The sequence below is a fragment of the Typopeltis vanoorti genome, chromosome 10 (assembly GCF_054136105.1).
Source record: "Typopeltis vanoorti isolate ZY-2024b chromosome 10, IOZ_Tvanoo_1.0, whole genome shotgun sequence".
Classification (NCBI taxonomy): domain Eukaryota; kingdom Metazoa; phylum Arthropoda; class Arachnida; order Uropygi; family Thelyphonidae; genus Typopeltis; species Typopeltis vanoorti.
Genome location: NC_143558.1, coordinates 996,707 through 1,023,061, shown reverse-complemented (window position 1 = coordinate 1,023,061; position 26,355 = coordinate 996,707). Strand labels below are relative to the sequence as shown.

Genomic DNA, 26,355 nt, shown 5'->3' with positions numbered 1-26,355 from the left:
GTAAAAATATTGTTGCATTAATACAGCTGATCAAGTGCCCTTATTAACACTCAGGAGCTCGCAGCGGTAATTTTGCAGCGTACGACACGGTATATCTGAGAGATACATTCATTACTAGTATGTGCTAAATTGCAAAAAAACATAAAGAAAAAACACTGCAAATATAATACATGATGGTAGAAATTAAGTGAATATTGAATCCAACGTTATTTCATAGCCGAATATAGAAACTACAAGAGTTTCTTGCCGAATATATAGAAACTAAAAGTTTCGGCTGATGCAAGCATAAGTAGTGCCTTATGGGCAACTCATAATAAAGGTTGAGCAAGCCCCAGACCACTTTCCTTAGTATTTTTCATAAACGTAAAGCACATCTTCTAGAGCAGTGCTTCTCAAACTTATGGACGTAAAGAAACTTAAAAAAAACAACTTATGAATGTTTCCCTTTGGAAAAATTAAAATATTTCACGGTCCCCCATTGGAAAAAAAATCGTAATACAGACATATATTATTATAGTATTTATTGTATTTATATTCAATACAGTTTATATTCAAGATTTTGCATTTGTAAGCTTTTTTTTGTGCTTCTTATCAATACCTTTGAAATGAAACTTATATGAATAAGCATATATTTACTAATATTCATTAAGCGGCGAAATGCGCAGGAAGCAAAATTTGTGAACGAACACCAATGTGTGATTTTTTCCATTAAAATATAAAAAAATAACATAAAAGAAATAATAAAAAATTAAATGTGTTTCTTTTAAGAATTAAAAAAAAAAAAAGGACAACTTAGTCTTAAAACATTTAAAATTTGTTTTCATTATTTCACGGATCCCTCAACGAAACTTGCAGCCCCCAAGGGGACCACGGCCCACAGTTTGGGAAGCGCTGTTCTAGAGGACATGTATGATAAATAAGCCTTTGGCTCTCTATTTCAGTAATACATGATGATTTATTTATTTTCAGTTACAATCTAGAAATTATTGAAACAAAGAAATATAAAGAATAAAAATTTTTGTTACAAAATAACGCAAACATCGATAATAAAAGAAAATAAAACTAAACAAATGCATTTAACATTAATTAATCAGAATCTTCAATAGTTGGATTTACAAAACTGTCATAACAGTCATAGCAAACAATAGTGCTATGCTGAAAGCATAATACTTTTTACAATGCTTGCAAAAATCTTTTGATAAGCGACTCGTTTTGGATGCATAGCACATAAAACATCTTTTTCTGTTTGTCGAGGGAGCCGTATCTATGTCATCATTAGAATTTCCTTCAAATTGTGTCTGAAATTGAAGTTTCAGGTGTAAAGGCCTATTCACACCTGTAGAGATTTCTGAATGCCTTTTTTTTTGTTGTGACACTAACTGCATTACAAAATTTCTAATAAATATTCTGCACCATATTTTCACATTGTTGTTCAGCATATGAATAATCTGACCATTTATATTTATATTTATGAGCTATACTGACATCGGGGCTCGCGGTGTCTCTGAGATACAATTTACTATCAAATATCACAAACCTTTACAAAAAAAAACATGTTCAACCAAACTGATAGAAAAAAAAAGTGCAGAATATCACTTGTAACATATGCACGCACAGCTATTCATGACCTTCAACCTATACAATAAAATATCTGTCAATTAGCAAGTATCTGTCAGATCTTCCGGGACCTCCACAGGGTCAAATATCACAAATCTTTGCATAACACGTGTTAAACCAAACTGACAGCAACAAAAGTGCAAAATAGCACTCGTAATATACGCACGCGCAGCTACTCATGACCTTCAACCTATACAATAGATAGGTTAAAGAATATTCATGTGAACAATTAGCATGTATCTGTCAGATTGGATGCAAGTGCCCGGGTGTTAAGCAGAGCCATGAGGCAGGCTGCCTCTATACTACACCCTGTTGACGGTACTGGTCCCAGGGATTATCAAAATAAAAATAATTATTTTGAGCTTATATATATAATTAGAATAAAATATAATTATCTTTATAAATATGTATATATAAATTTAATATTTTTTTTTTTAATTTTTTCTGCCTCCAGTATAATTGTAACATAAACTCTAAGTTTTCCACCTGCGGCATTCACCCATTCCGCCCCTGCCTCGCACCAGAACTTTTTAGGTAGGCAGAATTTGTGACAAAAGAGGGAGAATTGTTTGTGAGAGTGGCCAGTAGCTTAGCTAAAAATGTCTAGTCAATTTATATGTGGGACTGTTTAAACTATTTTAAACTATCCACAATAGGGCGTAAGGGTGTATCTTGTTTGTGAATTTTTGGTACTCCATATATCCTGGGTGTTTTAATGTGGAGGGGCCTAAGTTTGTTTACTGTTTCTTTAGGGCCAGGAAGGTGACTTTTTTTCAGTAATTTAAGCACCTTATATCTTTTGGGAGTTGGTGGGATCTCTGTGTTGACTGATCTTGTAGAAGTGTGTGCATTTTGTTTTCATATTCTATTGTATCCATCGCCACAGTCGCGCTCGCTCGCTTTGGGTATGATAATGTGGTTATTATTATGTAGATCTTTTAGAGCAATGATTTCTTCATATTCCATATTAGTTTTCTGAGGCTTGTAATGGATTAGGATGTTGGCCACATCTAAACATATGTTATTGGCTGTTGCTGGAGGCAGGCCATATATTTCCCGTTCAACGGACGGCGTTATTTTGCTTTTGGAACTTGCTTGGGAGTAACAGCAAAATTATGCCCTCGACTTAAAGCACAAATGACTTCTTTGGTTAAGGTTAGCGATGATAAATTCACAACTACGTGATCTTGTTATAATTGTGGTTGTTGTTGTGTAGCACTGCATTGTTAACTGAATAAATTTATATGGAATAAGAGAGAACTTAGCCAAAACACAAAATTAGCTGTATACAAGACAGTATTCAAGCCAATTTTAATTTATGGATATGAGAGCTGGGTCAGAAGTAAAACACTTGACCAAAGACTAGAGACCGCAGATATGAGAGTCCTGAGAAAGATTAGGGCATGAACAGATGGCATCAATGGCAATATCATATTAAAAACGAGGATATTAGGAAAGAACTTGCCAATGTCAGCATACAGGAATGTGTTAGCAGAGCTAATCTCAGGTGGTATAGCCACTTAAACAGAAGGAAGTACAGGAAGAAAGATTAGAGGAAAGATTAGCAAAACAAGTGTTCTCTGCCAGGTTGGCAGGAAAAAGACCCATAGGAAGACCAAGATATAGGTGGATTGATACAGTAAAAAGTGCCTTAGAAAATAGAAATATAAGATCTGATAATGTTGGAGTCTTGACAGGTAACAGACTGATTTGGAGGAAAAATTGTAGATAGGAAGTTAGTAATGATGTAAATTTTTCATGTAGTACCACCTCATATCCTGTACACCCCTTGAGGGTATATATCAGGAATTTGATAATGATGAATTAAATTAAAATGATGGTTGAATTTTGATAGCTCCAGGCAGAGCTATCAAAATTAAATGAGTGTGGTCTCCTGGGGGAGATCACACCCCTACCAAGCACATCCTCCAGGTGGCAGATGGGGGAAACCCAAACGGGTTGCTCTGAATAAAGAGCCTTTGACCAAAGGATGTAGCAGAGACATGGGAAGCCAGCTACATTATTATGCCAGTAACTTCCATGAATCAGAGCAAATTTACAAACAGAGGAAATACTGTCGCCTTTATCTAAAGCCGATGTGCCTACTCGAAGACTACATAGAGTAGGTGAGAAATCAGAAATGTGGTCAGCAAAAGATGTGAAGTACGTGGCCATCCTCACCGTAAGGTCATTATACCAACCAGAATAACTGCAATTAGTCCAGGTAAATTTAAAAAGACAAAGGGAATATATTAGGTCTATCATAGACACATTAGTGCAGATCAGGATTTATGGATTTGCCAGAAGGAAGATCATACTTCTCAGTAAGAAAAGATAACATACACAGAGAAGGAGTTGCATTATTAATCGAGAAGAACACCTTGGAAAGCTAGCAATCGATACATCCAGCCACTCTCAAACCAACGCTTTGGCTACGTTATGTTGACGATGTGCTTGCTATTTGGCTACATGGCCCAGACACATTGGATACATTCTTAGCTCATTTAAATAGCCAGCACCAAAAAATCCTCTTCACAATGGAAATGGAAACTAATAACTGTCTACCCTTCCTGGATACACTAATCATGTCTTCCAAATAGTTCCTTATCATTCTCAGTTTATAGAAAACTCACTCGTACAGGGAGATATTTACACAAACTATCACACCATCACCCATTCCAACAGTATGGTATCCTGAAAACACTAATCCACAGAGCGAGAGCAATTTGTTCCAATGACAATGCTCTTACGGCTGAACTCGCTCACTTACGCTACACCTTCTTAGCCAGTGGCTATAATCTCCATAAGATAGACAAAATGCTAAATGCTCCCCAGAAATATCCCCTACTATCTACCATGAGAACTACAAAACAGTCGCCATCCCATACGTTAAAGGCACATCGGAAAACATATCTAGAATGCTCAATAAACATCAATTATGCACTACATTCAGACCCTATGTCAAATTGGCTACTCTCATCCATTCACCCAAGGACAGCATCTCTCTCCCTTATCACATCCAGGAGTCTACGAAGTACCCTGTTCGTGTGATCAAGCTTACTACGGTCAGACAGGAAGAACTATGGACATCTGCCTCAGTGAACATAAAAAAATGCATCAGGCACTATCTCTATGACAAGTCGGGCCTAGTAGACCATGTTTTAGATATCTCTGCATACAGGATCAACTGGAAAACAACCAAAGTGCTGTACAGAAGCTTTTACAAGTCAGAGAGATTGTTCTTAGAATCAACAGAAGCCTTGAAACATACTCCAAACCTCAACAAGTGTGGCTGTATAAATTTGCCTAAGGTTTGGGAGACAGTCATCTTAAGACATAACTAGTACTTGCTTTCTCTCTCATTTTTTTCTTTTTCTTTTTTTTCACATAAAGGGTGCCTAATTAGGACTTTAGTCTTTGTCTTGTAGCTACAATTGTTCTTACTAGTCCCATTGTTATGCCAGATTGTTGTCTCATGCACTGTGACAAACTGTTTTTTGCCTCTGAAGATGCTGGTTAGAATACCAGCGAAATATCAGGAATAAGTCGATAAATAATTGTTTACTTATCAGTCTGTGTTCTAATATAAATCATCAAAATCAATCAACATATCTCTCATATTATCCATCTGTCTTTTCTTTCCTCTAATACTATCAGATTCTCTTTCACTCCCTATATTGACTATTCTATTGTGCCTCCATAGCACAATTGGAAGATCATTGGAATTTGCACTCTTCAATTGGAAAAGACCTTGGTTTGATTCTCATGATGACGAGAGGAATCTTTGTCTTTTTCTTTTTAAGGTGAGTTAGCCAATCTCAGAGGTAGCAGGGTTTTTTCCCTGGAAACTCGAGTTTTTCAAACTTTACAGACAAAGCGCGGCTTTCCGAATATACACAATTTACAGAAAAAAAATAATGTTGTTGGTGGTGATGGATGATAGATGGTGTTGATGGTAGTGTCATAATAGGAGAATTAAGTATTAATGGAGAGGAGATGTATTTAGCGAAGTAGAGTGCCCTTCCATGATGAGTCCTTAGACTCTCTGGAGGTCTCGTGTGATGATAATAATAATAATATAAAGGTTGAAACCGGTCTGTGTAGTGTCCCATCCTGTAATGCACAGCATTATACAAGTTGGAAAAGCGGTGTCCTTTGCATTATGGGATACTAAGGCAATTAGTGTGAAATTATTATCCTCTATATATACAAGTAATGCAGTAGTGAAGATACTTCATGCACAAACTTTGCTCACACTTGAATAACAGATTAAACAAGAATATAATTTCTTGTTCAGTTTAACTTACATATTTTTTATATTAAATATGCACTTTGACTTATTATTCTTGCACTTTAAGACATCTGTGGAAACATATTGAAACAGTAAGTATTTACAATATCCAAAAGATCTAGACTAGTAGCATGCCTTTTAGAGAAGTTCTTTAATTCTTAGTGACTTTGATATGCTATAATCAGCTGATCCCTCATACAGTATATTGCAAGAATCAATTTTTCTGTTATTAGAAGTAATATCTAGGAATTAACATTCTTCTTGATTAGAGTGTAATTTGAATTCTTTTGTGTTAATCTTTAAATCTCTTCTTTTCTTTAGGTTTTGTTGCAATAGTAAATAAACCAATGAGTGCCAAATTTACAGAATTGGTTCATCAAGCTGAGATATTTTTACCTCTTCTTCCATGGCCACAAACATTTGAGAAGGATTCATTTTCCAAACCTGATTTTACCTCTCTTGATGTGCTTACTTTTGCAGGCAGTGGAATTCCTGCTGGTATCTGCATACCCAACTGTAAGCAGAGCAGTATTATTTGTGTTTTTATTCAGACATAAGTTGAGACATAATGCACAAGAATAATAAATACAGAATGCTTTGATAAAATGAACTTTTTTTTTATTTCTTCAAACATATAACTGTAAAAAATAAAAATGTTATTTTATGTAAATGTTCTACATTTGTTATTCTTGTGTGGAGTAGTATTAATTCTCATAAATTTGTCTATATCATTTTCAGTTATTAGCAACTTTTCGCATGCTATGTCAGGTGTGCACAGATGAAGGTTTAACCAAAATTAATGAGCATGGCTCAGTTGACAACTTGCCTGGCCTAGCTGTGAGTGGCTGGCAAGCCACTCACAGCTTGGCCAGGCAAGTTGTCAAGTAATACCCAGATTTCAAAACTCACATCTACTCTCCAACCATCAGGGAGACAATGAACTACTGTCCAATTGCTCTCATTTCCATGCTTTCAAAAATTACAGAGAAGGTCATCAACAACAATTCTTAAATCACCTAGAGACAGACCAACTAATCAGTGACCAGCATTATGGATTCCACCACTCGTGATCTACAGCCAATCTTCTAGCTTTCACTAACCTAGTTGCTATGGTTGCTCTCAACATTTCAAAAGCATTTGATTGGGTTTGGCACAAGAGCCTACTTATGAACTGCTATCTTTTGGTCCGCCTTCCACACTGTGCAACTGGATTGCCAACTTTCTCACCAGTTGCTCAGTACTTACCATGGTGGATGGTCTTGTCTCCTCAGATTTTTCCACCACTGTATGAGTACCACACAGTTCCATTCTTTCACCCACTCTGTTCCTCTTGTATATAAATGACTTGCCCTCGCAGATTTCCAATCCTATCCATGGCTTTGCCGATGACAGTACACTCTATTCCTCCTCCTTTTCATTTGACAAACTTGTAGTGCTCAAGTATTAGAATCTTCAAGAACCATCACAAACAATGACCTAAACTCCGATCTCCTAGCTGTATCTCAATGGGGCAAGGACAACCTTGTAATTTCAATGCCACCAAACTCAGTCCTGTATAATCTTTCACAAGAAAAACGGTCGCATTCCTCTCTTTTACTGTCAGTAATACCCAGATTTCAAAACTCAATCAGATTTCTCTTCCTGGACTGACCTATACCTTCAACCTTTCCTGGCACCAAGATATTTCAACTATAGCTGCTGCCACCAAAAAACTTATTCACACAGACACTGCTTCACAACTTCTAACTATTTAAATTTCAAAAATTTTGCCCAACCATGGGATATTGCTCACATAATTGGGGCTGTGCACCAAAGTTCTCTCTTAAGATTGCTTGCTAATATCCAAAAGATGGGCAGTCTGGTTAATTAATGACTCTTATTCTTGTTGAGAGGCTTATACGCTGGTTAAACATGATAACTAATATTTAAGGAATTGACAGCGTATACTAGAAATATAGATTAAATAAACTTTAATATATACCTTCCGATATTTCGGCGAACGTCACGTTGCCATCTTCTTGGGAACTTACTACACAGACACGTGCACACAAGTACTAATAACAGCAAATGAGACTGAAGCTAGCGTTTCCTAAAGTCCTGATGGTGCCCCCTGGCGGGCTATATTGGTAGTTCTTGGCCTTTGGGCTGAAGTTCTTCTGATAACAGTTTCCCAAATTTGGGGCAGTTTCATGCATCCAAATTTGTTGAGGTTTGGCATGTTCCTAAGGGCCGAGGCTGATTCCATGAATAGTCTTTCATACTTGAACTTGCTGCGGTGTATTACTGTGGCTTTCTTCCATCTTATTCTGTGGCGAGTATCCAGAGCGTGGTCTGCAAGCCCAGAGTGGCTGTACTGGTAAAATCGGATGTAATCCTTGTGTTCTGAGATTCTGATATTTGCTGTCCTGCCTGTTTGGCCAAAGTAGGACAGTTTACAGCTGCAAGGGACCTGGTATACACCAGGTAGGTCTAGGGGAAGTGGTTGGTCTTTGGTGGAGCGGATAAGGGTTGCCAGTTTTCTATGTGGTCTGTAACAGGTGGTCAAGTTGTGTTTTTTTAGGATTTTATTGATTTTTTCCGAGGTGCCTCTGATGTAGGGGATAGTGATAGATTTAGAGTAATCTTTTTTGTGAAGGGGGGGGGTTGTGGATAACTGGGTTAAGTATTTTTTGGAGGGGGTAGCCGTTGGCTGAGAAAGTGTCACGGATGTGATTTAGTTCAGTGATTAGGGCTTGATCATTAGAACAGATTATTTTTGCCCTGTTGAATAATGTTTTAATCACTCCGTATTGTTGTGAGGGGGGGTGGTGGGATTGTTGGTGAATGTATCTGCCTGTATGGGTGGGTTTTCTATAAACTGAGAAAACCAAGGTTCCATCAGGTTGGCGGGTGACTAGTGTGTCTAGGAAGGGGAGGTTATTGTTTTCCTCTTTTTCCAGGGTGAATTTGATTCTAAGGTGTTGGTTGTTCAAGTGTGTTAGGAAGGAGAGGAGTGAATCCGGGCCATGTGGCCAAATAGCGAAAACATCATCAACGTAGCGAAGCCATATGGTAGGTTTTTGTGGGGCTGAGTTTAAGGCTTTCTCTTCAAACATCTCCATGAAGAAGTTGGCCAAGGGTGGGGAAAGTGGTGAACCCATGGCTGTCCCCTCTATCTGTTTGTAGAATTTTTCCTGCAAAACGAAATAGCCTGAGTTCATTGTAAACTGAAATAGGGCTGAGATATCGGGAGGAAATTTAGCTTGGATTAGCTCTAAGGTTTCTTTGAGGGGGACATTCGTGAATAGGGAGGAGACATCAAAACTGACCATTATGTCATTATGTTGGAGTGTAAGGTTTTCTATACTGGCTTTGAAGTGGGCTGAGTTTTTTATGTGTGATGGTGTATTGCCAGTATAGTGTGAGAGCGCTTTGGCTAAATGCTTGGCTAGTTTGTAAGTGGGGGAATCAATGCCATCCACTATGGGACGTAATGGCACATTTTCTTTGTGTATTTTTGGGAGCCCATATATGCGGGGGGGGTCTAGAGTTATAGGGTTTTAGTCTGTTGGTAATCTCCTCAGGCCAAGAAGTGACCTTCTTAAGGAGCCTATGGAGTTTTCTAATTTGTGAGTTGGTGGGATTGTAATTAATGGGGAGGTAAGTGGAACGATCTAATAATAAAGCCTTGAGCTTACCTGTGTAATCTTTAAGATTAAGTACCACAGTGGCGTTTCCCTTATCCGCTTTGGTGATCACTATATTTTTGTTTCTTTTCAATTCTTGTAGTGCCTTGTATTCACTACTGGATATGTTGGATTTTGGAGGTTTTGCTTTGTTGAGAACACAGGCTACATCCAATCTGATATCGTTGGCGATGTGGTTAGGCAGTTGGCGAATCCCGCGTTCAATTTGAATCATTAATTCCTCGGCCGGTAATTTCCTAGGAGCGTATAAGCCTCTCAACAAGAATAATGATCATCCACGGAGATCTCTTCGCACGCAAGGCCCGCCATTACGGCAAACTGAAGCTGAAATTATCCAGACAACTTACCCGTCTGGCATTCCTAAAACGCTGCCGGGATAATCATGTCATCCCGAACTGTGTCAAATTTAAACACCGCTTCATCTCACAGAAAGCTCTCCGTATTTACAACCGCGCTAGCCAGGCATTACTTCGGGAGCAAATTGCCGCCACACGCGGTTCCCTAGCCGACATAAACAGCGCTATATCAACGCTAAAAAATGAGCTTTCACTTACGCTGAATCACGAGCTTTGGTTGGTACTACATGACGTCTCGTGTACGGCAGCCAAAAAAGAATTTGAACGAGTACGGAGCCGACATATCAACAAGTTTGATAAATTAACAAAGAACTCGGCGCCCAAACTACAAACCAACACTGTTGTTAACCTATCGTCAGCTACCTTAAAGCCAGAAGCACTCCACGCTCTGTCACGTGGTCACAACTTCGCCATTGCTCCTAGGAAATTACCGGCCGAGGAATTAATGATTCAAATTGAACGCGGGATTCGCCAACTGCCTAACCACATCGCCAACAATATCAGATTGGATGTAGCCTGTGTTCTCAACAAAGCAAAACCTCCAAAATCCAACATATCCAGTAGTGAATACAAGGCACTACAAGAATTGAAAAGAAACAAAAATATAGTGATCACCAAAGCGGATAAGGGAAACGCCACTGTGGTACTTAATCTTAAAGATTACACAGGTAAGCTCAAGGCTTTATTATTAGATCGTTCCACTTACCTCCCCATTAATTACAATCCCACCAACTCACAAATTAGAAAACTCCATAGGCTCCTTAAGAAGGTCACTTCTTGGCCTGAGGAGATTACCAACAGACTAAAACCCTATAACTCTAGACCCCCCCCTCATATATGGGCTCCCAAAAATACACAGAAAATGTGCCATTACGTCCCATAGTGGATGGCATTGATTCCCCCACTTACAAACTAGCCAAGCATTTAGCCAAAGCGCTCTCACACTATACTGGCAATACACCATCACACATAAAAAACTCAGCCCACTTCATAGCCAGTATAGAAAACCTTACACTCCAACATAATGACATAATGGTCAGTTTTGATGTCTCCTCCCTATTCACGAATGTCCCCCTCAAAGAAACCTTAGAGCTAATCCAAGCTAAAGTTCCTCCCGATATCTCAGCCCTATTTCAGTTTACAATGAACTCAGGCTATTTCGTTTGGCAGGAAAAATTCTACAAACAGATAGAGGGGACAGCCATGGGTTCACCACTTTCCCCACCCTTGGCCAACTTCTTCATGGAGATGTTTGAAGAGAAAGCCTTAAACTCAGCCCCACAAAAACCTACCATATGGCTTCGCTACGTTGATGTTTTCGCTATTTGGCCACATGGCCCGGATTCACTCCTCTCCCTCCTAACACACTTGAACAACCAACACCTTAGAATCAAATTCACCCTGGAAAAAGAGGAAAACAATAACCTCCCCTTCCTAGACACACTAGTCACCCGCCAACCTGATGGAACCTTGGTTTTCTCAGTTTATAGAAAACCCACCCATACAGGCAGATACATTCACCAACAATCCCCCCCCCCCTCACAACAATACGGAGTGATTAAAACATTATTCAACAGGGCAAAAATAATCTGTTCTAATGATCAAGCCCTAACCACTGAACTAAATCACATCCGTGACACTTTCTCAGCCAACGACTACCCCCTCCAAAAAATCCAAAAAATACTTAACCTAGTTATCCACACCCCCCCCCCCCCTCACAAAAAAGATTACTCTAAATCTATCACTATCCCCTACATCAGAGGCACCTCGGAAAAAATCAATAAAATCCTAAAAAAACACTACTTGACCACCTGTTACAGACCACATAGAAAACTGGCAACCCTTATCCGCTCCACCAAAGACCAACCACTTCCCCTAGACCTACCTGGTGTATACCAGGTCCCTTGCAGCTGGGCAGGACAGCAAATATCAGAATCTCAGAACACAAGGATTACATCTGATTTTACCAGTACAGCCACTCTGGGCTTGCAGACCACGCTCTGGATACTCGCCACAGAATAAGATGGAAGAAAGCCACAGTAATACACCGCAGCAAGTTCAAGTATGAAAGACTATTCATGGAATCAGCCTCGGCCCTTAGGAACATGCCAAACCTCAACAAATTTGGATGCATGAAACTGCCCCAAATTTGGGAAACTGTTATCAGAAGAACTTCAGCCCAAAGGCCAAGAACTACCAATATAGCCCGCCAGGGGGCACCATCAGGACTTTAGGAAACGCTAGCTTCCAACTTCAGTCTCATTTGCTGTTATTAGTACTTGTGTGCACGTGTCTGTGTAGTAAGTTCCCAAGAAGATGGCAACGTGACGTTCACCGAAATATCGGAAGGTATATATTAAAGTTTATTTAATCTATATTTCTAGTATACGCTGTCAATTCCTTAAATATTAGTTATCAATTAATGACTCTGTCTCAGAATGTTTAGTTCAGGGATTGAAATCAGATCGAATTTTGATATCTGAGTAGTACTGAAAGTAAGGGAGAGGGATGCAAGTTCTTTTTTGCGAGAGATCATATATGACTGAGTTTTGGTGGCATTGAATCACTCCAAAATCATTAGAACAAGAGTGACTGTTAACCAACTCCCTTTTACAGTCTATCTTGAAACTCATCAAACAACTTCACTATCTCTTCCTTCATTCCACCTACTTCTGTTCTATGGAACTGCCTTCCCAAATAAATACAACCTTTAGTTGTTCAAAAAATATATATAAACAAATTCCTCCTTAACATATACTCTTGCCTATACATGGCACTGATCTGTTATAGGTCTTGTGACCTTTCGTGTATAGGTCATATATCAATAAATCTTCATCGTTCATCAAAAACACCACAGATTTCGTTTCTCATATCAAAAATATTTCCATCAGCGAAAATGATATCATAGCAAGTTTTGATATTATCTCATTATTTAGTAATGTCCCTACTGAGGAGGTGTTAACATTACTAAAGAACAAATTGTCTAAAAAGATATTTGCTTTATTAAAGCATTGTATTCAATCTGGCTACTTCAGATATAGGGACTCCATTTACAAACAGAACCAAGGCCTAGCAATGGGCAACCCTTTATCCCCAGTTCTAGCAAACATTTTCCTAGAAGATTTTGAAATGAAAGCCATATCGTCCTTCTCACTTAAGCCGAAACTTTGGAGGTGTTATGTTGGTGACATTTTTATCATATGGAGTCACAAGCACACATCTCTCATGGATTTTCTTCATCATCTTAACAAACAGCATTCTAATATAAAATTCACTGCCGAACTAGAACGAAATAACTGCCTTCCATTCCTGGATGTAATTCTTACACGATACTCTGATAGATTCAAAATCTCTATATACAGAAAACCCACTCATACTAACAGATATTTGCACTGTCAATCTCATCACTTTCCACCACAAAAGTTCGGAACTATTTCTACCTTAGGACACAGAGCATGCTCTCTTTTAAATGAACCAGATGAGCTCCAAAAAGAAATTAATCACCTTTCTGTTATCTTTAAACAAAATGGATATTCTGAAAAAAATTATTAAGAAATTTCCTCTGGATCCTCCTAGGCAGTGTACTACGGAAACTACCAATTTTAAAGGTAGCATCTCCATCCCTTACATTAGTTCAGTCTCCAATAAATTGGCTAAAGTCCTTAAAAAATACATCAGGATGTTTTTCACTACACTTCCTAAAGTCCGTTCTCTTATAAGCCATCAGAAGCCTATTCATCACAACTTGAAATATCCGGGTGTATACAAGTTATGGTGCGATTGTAATATTCTTTATTTTGGACAGACTAACAACTCTATTGAACTATATAGAGGAACATAAGAGAGAGAGATCTCCTATAAAAGATCACATGCATCTGTGCTATCCAGTCATGTTCTTTTCTCAAACAATCCTCATGATGATCTCCAAAGTCACTCAGTTTGCTGGGATAAATCCGAAAACATTTTTCGCTGTAGTGATGAGTTTGAAAGAAAAATCATGAAGTCCAGGGAAATCCTCCTTAATCACGAACATTTGAACAGCAATTTGAGTCACAACATTCCTGATAGCCATGCTGCAGTTGTTCAATACTGGCGTTCATGAGAATTTGCAAGCACGCACACAACAAACAATGATGTGTTGGATAGAACACTTGAAAAATGCAACATTTTTGTGTCGATTATGTATTGCATTTTTGCCTGTAATTCTCAGTTTTTTGTAACTTCAATTTTTATTATTGTGTTCAACCTTTAGTGGATACCTGATGAAGGCTGAAATTAGTTGTATCATTTTCATTAAAGCTTAATATTTTATCTTGGGTTAAAGTCATTAAATATATATTTTTAACATATATATATAAATCATACTGTAGGCAACTATATTTTGTGAATGTCTTTAGATGTCATTGCTTGGTGTAAGACCATATCCTGCTTATAATCGTCTGAAGTAGCTTAAAAATTTGCTCGAGCTGGTCTCTAGATTATCTATCCACAGTTCTAATACTGATGTGCTGTAATGCCATTCTGTCATAGGAATCATAGTAACATGTGTATACTGTGTGTGTAAAGGTAACTGGCATTTGGTTGCTACAGAAATATAACACAAGTCCAGCACATTCACATCATAACGTCCCACAAATCTCATTGTAGAAAAATGTGGCATATTGTTTCATCATTGTTCTAAAATTGAATTACTGGTTATATTTTCACATCTATTGGACATCAATTCACCTAGATCTGGTCTTCCTCTGAGTCTTTTTCCTGCCATTCTGACACCAAACATTAATTTTGCTAACCTTTCTTTTAACTTTTAACTTAAATTTTTAAATTTTAAAAAAATTTTTAAAACTTTTAAATTTTAACTTTTAACATAAGTTAAAATTCATTTGAATATTGTCTCATACATTACTAGTGTTTTGACTGATTTCTCTCTTATTCCAATTCCAATTCAATTTATTCAGGTGACTTCCCATGATACTAGCTTTGTTTATTTTATTATCTTTATCTATTTCTATATTTAATTTACAATGTATGCTAAAAATTGCTCCTAAATAGCTGAAATGTTTTACTTCTGTAGGTTTTTTTTCAATTCTGAACACATTTGAAGTTTTCTTCAAATGTGTCCGTGCTTGTTTTCATAAGAGTCTTGAACATTGAAAATGGAATTGGGCTCTTTATTGTTTATTTTCTTGTTGCATTTGTTACAACTATTATTTAGTCTAGTTAAAAAAAAAATCCTGGAAACTTAGCATGATTTTCTTGACAGTATATCATCTGCATAATGTAAATAATTTTTATATGGGGTTTAGAGCTGCTTTCTTTTGTAATGTGACTATTGATGATAAATAAGAGTTAAAATAGCATTCACTCTTGTCTTGTATTTGACTTTACATCAAACTATTCAAGAAGAAATGAAAGAGCTTGAGAACAGGAACCGAACCTTGGAGAATCAGTGGCAAGCCCTGAAGAAAAAACTCATTGATTCAGCCAGAGAGGCATGTGGTGAGATTGTCTGCAAAGATAGAAAAATCAGAACTCCATGGTGGACACAGGAAGTTAAAGAAGCAGTGAAGGGAAAAAAAGAAAGCATGTCAAAAGTTCCTGGCAAATAAGTCAGCTTGTGCTCTTAGAGAATACATAAACAAATGTAAGAAAGCTAAACACTGTGTAAAACTAGCTAAACAAAAGTAATGGGAAGAAAATAGAAAATAAATATCAAGACGGTGGCAAAATATTCTGGAGATTGTTGAAGAAGCTGAAATGGAGAAAAGAGTTTTGTAAAAGGAATTAGAGATGATAAAGGCTACATGAAAATTGGAGAAAAAGATATCCTTTGTGTATAGAGTAATTACTTCGAAAAACTGCTAAATGAAGCATGCAGTCAGGAATATATATATCCATACTTGAAGTAGAAAAAACCATCAAAAGCCTGAAATGTAGAAGGCAGCATTAGTAAATCATATTTGACCAGAAATGCTAGAGTATGGAGGTATAATAGTCCTACAGCGGCTGCATTGCATACTTCAAAAGGCCTGGACAGAAGGACAAATTCCTTATGATTGGAGTAGAACTCTCATAGTACCCATATCTTCTTTTTCTCTTCTTTGGTGCTTCAATCCAAAGATTGGTAGTTATAGTAGCACATCACAACATCCTGTTCTGTGATCTCCTCATAACTCCTAGTGCCAGTTACCATTATTATGTTATTTATATATGAAATTCTTGGTCTGCCTTGTGGCCTCTTTCCTTCTACAGTCCACTCCATTATTTCTGTAATTGGTCCTCCATGCCTCAAATGGTGTCCAATTAGGCTTTTTCTTCTCTTATTGATGTGTTTCATTAATGATCTCTCTCTCTCTATGAACTATATTTTTAGAACTTCTTCATTACTTTTTCTTTCTGTCCAACTAATTTTTCTCTAGCACCAAAGTTCAAATGTTTCCAACTTTTTGATGTTTTGTTTTGCTAGAGTCCAGGCTCACAACCATATAATGCAATGCTCCATATGTATGTTTTCACTAGCCTTTTTTTGAGCTGGATGCTAAGTCCTTTACTGGTAAAAATGTTTCTTCTGTTGTAGAATGCTTTTTTGGCTAGGATTATTCGTGCTTTAATATCTGATTAGTTTCTTCCATCTTCTGTGATAAGACTGCCAAGATATTTAAAAGAGGATACCTGTTGTATTAGGTTATTATTTATTTCCAGGTTTATTTTCATTGGATTTGCTTTACTTGTAATTAATAATTTTGTTTTCTTATAATTAATTTTTAGGCTGTATTGTGTGAAAATTTCTTCCATCTTTGCCAAGGTGGCTTTCAGTTTGTTTTCATTATCAGCTATAACTGCTATATCACCCTCAAACCATAGCCAGTTAATATCAATTCCATTTATCATAATTCCTGTTTCTATTAGTTCTTTCAATTTATTTATTGCATCTTCAATGTAGAGATTAAACAGTATGGGTGAAAGAGAGCACCCCTGTCTTACACCTCTACGTATTCTTGTTATTGCGGTTTTCGTTTTATTGCTGGGTTTCTATTAGGGCTTCTTGATGCTTGTAAAGATTAAATATGACCTTTCTATCTCTTCAATCTACCTTTATTGTTTTTAGGAGGTGAAACATTTGGTTCCAGTCAATACTGTTGAAGACCTCCAAGTCAAGAAAGACTACCAGAGTATTTTGATTCTTCTCAAATCTTCTTTCAATAATTGTTCTTAGAGTTAGGATTGCTTCTCTTGTTCCCTGCTGTTTCCAGAATTCAAACTGGTCATTGCCAACATATTCTTCAACCTTCTTTGTTAGTCTTTTTTGTATAATTTTGAGTAGTATTTTCAAAACGTGTATTAAGCTTATTGTTCGATGATTTTCACACTTGTTTGCATTATTTACTTTAGGAATTGCAGCTAGTTTGTGAAGTACTTCCCTAAGAAAATAGAGTAAAAGTTTGTGAGTTACAAAGTTTAGCTGATAAGTGGAAAAGAGGGAATATAATAGAAACATACATGTCACTAAATAAATTTATAGCATAAATGCTAAAGTAAACTTCTAATTCATGACTGGATGGTAGAGAATGAGGGATTACCTCAAACTTGTGTAGCAGTATGATTATTATTATTATTACGTTACACCTCATGAGTCCAAACACTCATCGAGGGAGGGTACCCACTCTACAACTCTCCATCTTCACCAACTACAGTGAACCATTGATGTCAGCTACACTATTGCCATCTATTGTCTATCACCACCACTAGTATTTTCACAGACAATCAAAAACATCCATGCCCATGGTGGGATTCAAACCCACAGCCTTTCAGCTGGAGAGCAGATATGCTAATCACTTGGCCAACCAGGTCAGCAAGAGAAAGACCATTAGAAAAGTAATGATCACAAAAACGAGTTGAACAGATTTCCAGAGGTTGTCTTGAGTGCTTTGTTAGTGAATGCCTTTAATGAGTGATATGATGTTCAGTGTGTCAATAATAGTTAGTCTGGGCCACTCATGATGAGTCACTGATTCCATTTAGATGTCCTGCAATAATAATTTGAGGGACACTATGAAACCATTTGCAGTCTCCCTAATTGATCTACAGCAATGGTTTAGCTGTTTAGCAGTGGTTTTTTAAATTAGGAAATTGGTGACTTTGAAATGTCCAGTAATCTACTGAATAGTTTTTATTCAAGGCAATTTTACTTTTACTTACTGATTTTTGCCATGTTTAAATTGTTCCATAGTTTGATAATAATATCATACCGGCCTCAGAGTGTTGAAAAAGAATGTGCTTCGCAGTGTTTATTTTTATTTCTTCATCTGATGGCCATTTGTTGTATTTTCACTCTAATGATATGATGATGATATTGAAATTGGCAATGTTAATCTCAACTCTTTACTTTATGCAGATAATGTTATACTTCTAAATAAATCCAGTACAAGTCTGCAAGATTCCCTGACTAAATTGAATGACTGTTGTAATAAATTTGATATGAAAATCAGTAATAAAAAGACAAAGATGATGAAAATAGATAGAAACATTGAAAACATCAACTGTATCCTGAATGGTGAATCTATTATTATTGATATTATACGGGATCTCCATGGAGTTCAGAGACTCATCGTGGGAAACCCACACCAACCCCCATAAACACAAAACCCATCACTCCTCTCCCCAAACTCATTCAGTAATTTGGCAATTCACTCCACTCACTCACCACTCTCCATGCAAAAAATCCAGTCTGCACACTCTTACACAACTTTCATGTATGTACCATCACATTTATTATAAAATATGAGTAAATTACTAAGACAGGACTTACCTTTTATAAAGCCATGCTTGCTGACTATAGAGCATATAACTATCCACCAACTATTGAATTTTTCCACTAACCAACTTTTTCCAATACTGTAACCATTCTTGAGAGATTAATTGGTTTGTAGTTTGCTACTGCTGTCTCGGGGCCAGTTTTATGTACTGGAACTATCTTACCCTCATTCCACTCCCTTAAAACTTTGCCAGAGCTGAGACTTAAGATTGAGCAACTTCATCAGAGGCAATACCAGTTCTCTTACACATTCGAGTAAAAATTTGGGGGGGGGGGGGGGGGAATAACTTTAGCCCACTCATGACAGCCACTTCAGGTTCTGTAATTTTCACATTCTCTGGTATTTGACTTTTTTTTTTCTCTCTCAGCATTGGGGGGGGGGGGGGGGTATGGGCTGAATATTAATGTTTTCCAATCTCTGTTGGTATATTTTCTTCCAACTCTGTTGACAGAGCTTTTAATTTTTTCAGGAAATGACAACATATACGAGAATATTAATTAAAAACTTTGATCAATACCTTTCTATATTTCGGTAATGTGACATTGCCATCTTCAGGGATCACATAACAATGACTGACTCTAGTCAGTCATTGTTGTGTGAGTTCTGGAGTCCTAAAGGACTCCAGAACTCACAATTTAGCCTGCACAACACAACCCAATTTAGCCTGCCTTATAGCAGGCTAAATTGAGTTGTGTTGGCTGTTGTGGCTAACTAGTTTTACTATTTTTTGGGGGATTGTAGCCATTGGCTAAGAAAGTGTTAAGGATTTGGTTTAAGTTCAGCAGTTAGGACATTGTTAACTGAACTGATTAATTTTGCCCTGTTGTATAGGGTTTTTATAATCTTATATTGTTGTGGTGGGGCAGGTGACTGTTGGTAAATGTATCTACCTGTATTGTTGGTTTTCTGTAAATAGAGAAAGACAGGGATTGATCAGGCTGGCGTGTAATCAGAGTGTCTAGGAAAAGGAGACTTGTTATTTTCCTTTTCCAAGGGAAATTGTGAAGAAATATTTGTTAGCAGCAATAGTAAGCTGTATTCCACAAATGAAGAAGAGGACACAATTTGGTGTAAAGTGGATGACAAACAATATTAAACAGGAGCTGCATGTGAAAAAGAGGCTATGGAAGAGATATAAGGAGATAGGTGAAGAGCAGATGCATGAAGAATATAAGACACATGCCAGGAGGGTGACTAGTATGGTAAGGAAGGTGAAACTGGAATATGAGAAGAGATTGGCCCTAAGATCCAAAGAAAATCCTAGGGAATTTTTTAGCTATGTAGCCAGTAGGAGGTGAAATGGAGGAGTAAATTTTAATACAAGAGGGATAGGGCAGGTTCAAGGTTTAGAGGTGCAGGAGGAGAACATGTTCCAAATACTGAGTACTCTGGATGTCAGTATAGCTGTGGGACTGGATGATATTTCACCACGAGTTTTGAGAGAATGTGCTAAGGAACTGACAGCTCCTTTGACCTCACTTTTCAATGAAAGTCTGGCTATGGGAAAGGTGCCCAGGGAATGGAAGGACAGTAAGATAGTGCCATTACATAAGGGCAGTAGCAGACTGGAAGTATCTAATTATAGGCCAGTTTGTGTATCATCAGCAGTTGTTAAGATCTTGGAAAAATTAGTTAGGGACTGTATATAACATTGGGCAGATGAGGGTAATGTTATCTGTGAGAGTCAACATGGATTTGTGAGGGGGCACTCTTGTTTTAGTAATATGCTAGCCTTTTATAATAAAGTTACAAGAGCAGCAGATGATGGAAAGTCATATACTGCCATTTTCTTGGATATAGCAAAGGCATTTGACAGGGTGCTGCAACTTAAACTGATATTTAAGTTGCAGCACATGGGTTTTGATGTCAGGTTGGTCAACTGGATTCAGGATTGGCTGTCCGATAAGTATCAGAGAGTTGTGTATGGTGCGGCAGTTTCAAGTGGGGTCCCTACTGGCTACATAGCTAAAAAATTCCCTAGGATTTTCTTTGGATTTTAGGGCCAATCTCTTCTCATATCTCAGTACTGGGACCTATATTGTTTAGCCTTTATATCAATGATATTGTCGGATTGCAGGGAGATATTCAGTTGTTTGCGGATGATGTGAAGCTGGGAAGGGTTATTAGTAATAGTGCAGATGTTGGTAGTCATGCAAGAGGATTTGAATAAGCTAGACAGAAGGGCTATCAGGACTGTACAATGTTGGTTATGAGGATTGTCTGAGGGAATGTGGACTGCAGAGTTTGGTGGATAGAAGGAGAGTTGATATGATTGAGAATTTTAAACTGTTGAGAGGTGGTTACAGGGTTGACGCCGGGGAGTTCTTTCGCTTGGTTGAACAGCAGAAAGGAGTATAATAAATTTAGCTTAATCCTTTATCCAAGTGTGAGCAAACAAAGTTTGCGCCTGAAAGTATCTTCAGGACTGGGTTAAGGTGGTACAACACCAGGGCAACTCGTTGCAAAGGTGGAGCAAGCTACCAACACTCCTATCTCAGTATCTCCTATAATGCAAAACATATCTCCTTGCAGATATGTCTAATGTTATGCATTAAGGGAAGTTTTGACTAGTTTCGACCCAGACTAGTTTTGACCTTTATTGAGGTCTCTTCAGTGGGAGCCAGGCCCAAGTGGAGATATCAGGCAGAAGCATTTGCAGGTCATCTCTACCTATAGGAATTGCCAATTGGTGTGCCACCCTTTTTTTAATAATTTACTCTGGATTTAGAGAAAGATGTTGAAAGTTTATTTTTCACTTGGTTAGAGTATAATAAATTTAGTTTAATCCTTTATCCAAGTGTGAGCAAACAAAGTTTGCGCCTGAAAGTATCTTCAGGACTGAGTTAAGGTGGTACAACACCAGGGCAACGTTGCAAAGGTGGAGCAAGATACCAACACTCCTATCTCAGTATCTCCTATAATGCAAAACACAGTTTTGCATTATAGGAGATACTGAGATAGGATTTTGCATTTCCTATAATGCAAAACACAGTTTTGCATTATAGGAGATACCGAGATAGGAATGTTGGTAGCTTGCTCCACCTTTGCAACGAGTTGGCCTGGTGTTGTACCACCTTAACCCAGTCCTGAAGATACTTTCAGGTGCAAATTTTGTTTGCTCACACTTGGATAAAGGATTAAACCAAATTTATTATACTCTAGCCAAGTGAAAAATAAACTTTCAACAACTTTCTCTAAATCCAGAGTAAATTATTAAAAAAGGGTGGCCCAGCTATTGGCAATTCCTCTAGGTAGAGATGACCTGCAAATGCTTCTGCCTGATATCTCCACTTGGGCCTGGCTCCCACTGAAGAGACCTCAATAAAGGTCGAAACTAGTCTGGGTAGTGGCCCTTCCCTTAATGCATAACATTAGACATATCCGCAAGGAGATGTGTTTTGCATTATAGGAGATACTGAGATAGGAGTGTTGGTAGCTTGCTTCACCTTTGCAACGAGTTGCCCTGGTGTTGTACCACCTTAACCCAGTCCTGAAGATACTTTCAGCCGCAAACTTTGTTTGCTCACACTTGGATAAAGGATTAAACTAAATTTATTATACTCTAACCAAGTGAAAAATAAACTTTCAGCCGGAAGGAGTGATGATAAGGGGCTATCCCTGGAGGTTACGAAAGAAAACTGTGAGCAAGGTGGTAAGGTGTGGTTTCTTTGCATGGAGGGTGGTTGAACCGTGGAATGCATTGCCTGATAGAGTGGTGAGAGCTAGAACAGTCAGTGAGTTTAAGGAGTGGTATGACAGACTTTGTGTTTCCTAAGAGGTACCTCCCACGATGAGTCTTGATAGGCTTGTTTCCTAAGAAGGACCTCCCACAATGAGTCTAACTCCTTGGAGGCCTAAATAATAATAATAGTAATAATAAAGTGGATCCTGGGGTGTTGATTGTTTAAGTGTGTTAAGAAATTGTGGAGTGTATCCAGGCCATGTGGCTAAATAGCGAACACATCATCCATCATCATCTGGCGTACATCTGAAAACCTAACAAAAATCAAAAAATATATGACTTCACAACTAGTTACAAACCACATAAGAAATTGGCATCTCTTATCTGCTCCACCAAAGACCAGCCACTTCCCCTAGACCTACCTAGAGTATACCAGGTGCCTTGCAGTTGCAACTGTCTTACTACAGCCAAACAGGTGAGACAGCCGATATCAAACATAAGGACTACATCTGTTTTTTCACTAATACAGTCACTTAGGACTTGCTGACCATGCATTTGACACCCATCACAGAATATGCTGGAAGAAAGCCATTTTATTTCACTGCAGCAATTACAAACATGAAAGATTATTCCTTGACTCAGTCTCAACTCTAAAAAAACTTCCCAAACCATAACAAATTTGGGTGCATAAGACTGCCCCAAATTGGGAAGCTTACATTCTAAGAACATCAGCCTAGTGATCAACACAACCCAATTTAGCCCACTAGGACTGACTTCAATTGCCTTTCTTCAGCCTCATTTGCTTAGTGTTAGTGCCTGCATGCACATATCATTGTTTTGTGATCCCCGAAGATGGCAAGGTAACATTGCTGAAATATAGGAAAGGTATTGATTAAAGTTTTTAATTAATATTCTAGTATACCTTATAATTTCCTGGAAAAAATGAAAAGTTATGCATAACCAACGTATAAGTTTATCTACAAGAATTCTGTTGAGATTTTTTTCAATTAATATATTCACTACTTTGTCTCCAGCTGCTCTCAACGATCCTATTGACACTTCATCAGCTCAAGGTGATTTTCCTTTTCGCAATTGTTCTTACTTAATATCATCGTTCTTTTCATTATCATAGGTTCCATAACAAATTCTCTTCTTTCAAATTCTTTTCAATATTACTATATTTCTTGCACAAATCCTTCCCCATACTTTCTCAAATTACTTTTTACTATTCCCAGTCTAGGGATAAACTTTCCTTGTAACCTTATTTATTTTTGTAAACAGATTTCTTGTTCTTCCTATAATGTTACTTTCTTCAATTTCGTTGCACTTTTTGTTTAAATGTTTTCTTTGTTTCCTAGTCTGTCTCTGAAAATTTGCACTCAACTGTCTATTTCTTTCTTTCTTTCCCTGCAATTTCATTTTTCTTTTTTTTTTTTCTGCTATTTGAATAGCTTCTTCTGACAGACATTTACAATGTTTCTTCTTGTTGATTTAATCAGCTTCTTCCTACTTCTTTTATTACTGTAAGTTTGTTTCTTCCCCCCAGTTCTAATTCTCTTTCTTATTCAAACTTTGTAACCTTTTTTTCCAACTTCTATTTTGAATGTTTCATTTATATGATTTAAATAAAATCTAATACAGTCACTTTGCTGCTTCTTAACCCTTAATTTCAATTTAACTTCAGCAATCATTAATTCTTGATCCTTTCTATAGTCAGCACCAGGTTGTGTTGTTCTACTCGATAGCATTTTTCTAATATGATCTACCAGATGAATGTATATACACCACTTGGTGAAGTCCACATATATAATCAACTTTTATGTTGTTGAAAGTAAGTATTTGCTATAGAAATTGTTCTTGATACAAAACTTTAACATCCTTTCTTCTTCATCCATCAGACCTAAAACAAAATTTCCAGTGGTTCAACTAATTGTTGCAATCTACTCTAAAATTCTTCTATCTCTTCTTCACTTTCATCTGTAATATGTGCATACACTTGTATGAGTGAAACATTCACTGGATATGCATCGATTCTGATTTGGATTATTCTGTCAGACAATGTTATATCCCAAAATGTATTTTTCATACTCGCTTCTAACTATAAATGCCACTCCATTTCTTCTGAAATATTCATATCTAAAGTAGTAAATCCTAATATCATCAGTATCAAAGTGACCCATTCCTGTTCATCTAAGTTCACTATTTCTAAAATCTTAATATGAGTTCTCATTTTTTTTCCTCTTGTTACCAGTTCCAGTTTCATTCCATGGTCCTGTTTTTATGTTCGTCAGCAAAGTGGATACACCTTTTTCTGAAATTAACTGTAGCAGAGGATAAGCTTCCTGAAGGCTTTAATTCAACTTTAATTTCATTGGCAGTTTCATCTTTGATGTTCCCAATAACTGTTTTGATGCCTTCTGACCTGAGTGCCCCATCTGAATAACTTAAGCCTGTGTTCATAAGATTTCTTGCCTAAATATATGTAGACATGGTTTGCCATTACCTTCTTCTATGTTTGCAGTGTATGCTACCCCTTAGAAAACATTACCTGTCTGCCATGGAAGATTGCAAGTTTCTCCAGGCATTTGCTGCCTGGAGAAAGTTGCATTTCTCCAGGCAGCAAAGCCATCTCTGCTCAGAGTTCATATCCACCACTACACTAAGATGGTATTCATCTGATATGGGGGAATTATCTCTTAGCAGCTCAAAAATTCTATTTCTTTTTCTCCCTTTGACCATTCCTGTTTCCAGTCTGTGTCCCATTATTATACATGTATCTCTAAGGAGTCAGAAAACTCATCATGGGAGACTCACCGTAGCCTTTATTCACACAATACCCGACATACCTCTCCTTATTCTCATTCATTGTTAGGGCCACTCACAACTATCTCTGGAAATCCATTCCACTAATTCAACACTTTCCAAGCAGAACATCTAACCACACCCTTAAACAAATTCCAAGGGTGATCCCCAGTTCTCTGTTTGAGAAAAACCTCCCCTGCATTAATCATACAGAACCCTTTCAACAACCTAAAAGCCTGAAATATCAGCAAATAAGTTAATAAATATTAATTATTTTCTTATCATTCTATGTTGTCATTGATACCATGAAAATAAATTAACGAGGTAACAGAATCAGTAAAACTGGTATGGTAAGAAGCCAGCTGAATAAATTTATATGGAATAAGAAAGAAATGAGTCAAAACTAACTTATGGATTTATATATGTATTTTTATGTATTTTAACTTATAGATCTGAGAACTGGGTTAGAAATAAAAAAACACTGATCAAAGATTGACGACCACATTTATGAAAAAAAATTAAGGTTGTGAACAGATGGCATCAATGGCAATATTGTATTAAAAATGAGGATATTAGGAATAAACTTGCCATTGTTAGCATTCAGGAATGTGTTAACAGAGCTAATCTCAGATGGTTTGGTCACTTAAACAGAATGCAAACGGAAAGATTAGCAAAACAAGTGTTTGTTAGCAGGAAAAAGACCCAGAGGAAGACCAAGATGTAGGTGGAGTGGTCAGTAAAAACGTGCCTTAGAAGACAGAAATATAAGATCTGATATTATTGGAGTCTTGACAGATAGCAGATTAATTTGAAGGAAAAATTGTTGATTGGAAGTTAGTAATGGTGTAACTTTTTCATGTAGTACTATTATCTTGTACACTCCCTGAGGGTAAATAGGAATTTGATGATATATCTCATATATCAAATATATAAGACAATTAAGTGGTTTCGCTTAAAAGAAGAGAGTGTGAGGAATCGTTTTAGGGAGAGAGTGTGAGGAATCGTTTTAGGGAGAGAGTGTGAGGAATCGTTTTAGGGAGAGAGTGTGAGGAATCGTTTTAGGGAGAGAGTGTTAGAGAGGATTTCGGATGGACTGGAAAGTGTA

At 37.3% G+C, this 26,355-nt stretch overlaps 1 protein-coding gene across 3 annotated transcripts in view; it reads left to right on the top strand.

Annotated features, from left to right (window-relative positions):
* DppIII (dipeptidyl peptidase 3) overlaps window positions 1–26,355 on the top strand; it is a 364,629-nt gene that overhangs the window by 216,781 nt on the left and 121,493 nt on the right. For all 3 annotated transcript variants that reach the window (XM_090398644.1, XM_090398641.1, XM_090398643.1), the window contains one exon: window positions 6,230–6,424. In XM_090398644.1, the coding sequence (XP_090254770.1) occupies window positions 6,230–6,424 (195 nt within the window). The remainder of the gene's footprint in view (window positions 1–6,229; window positions 6,425–26,355) is intronic.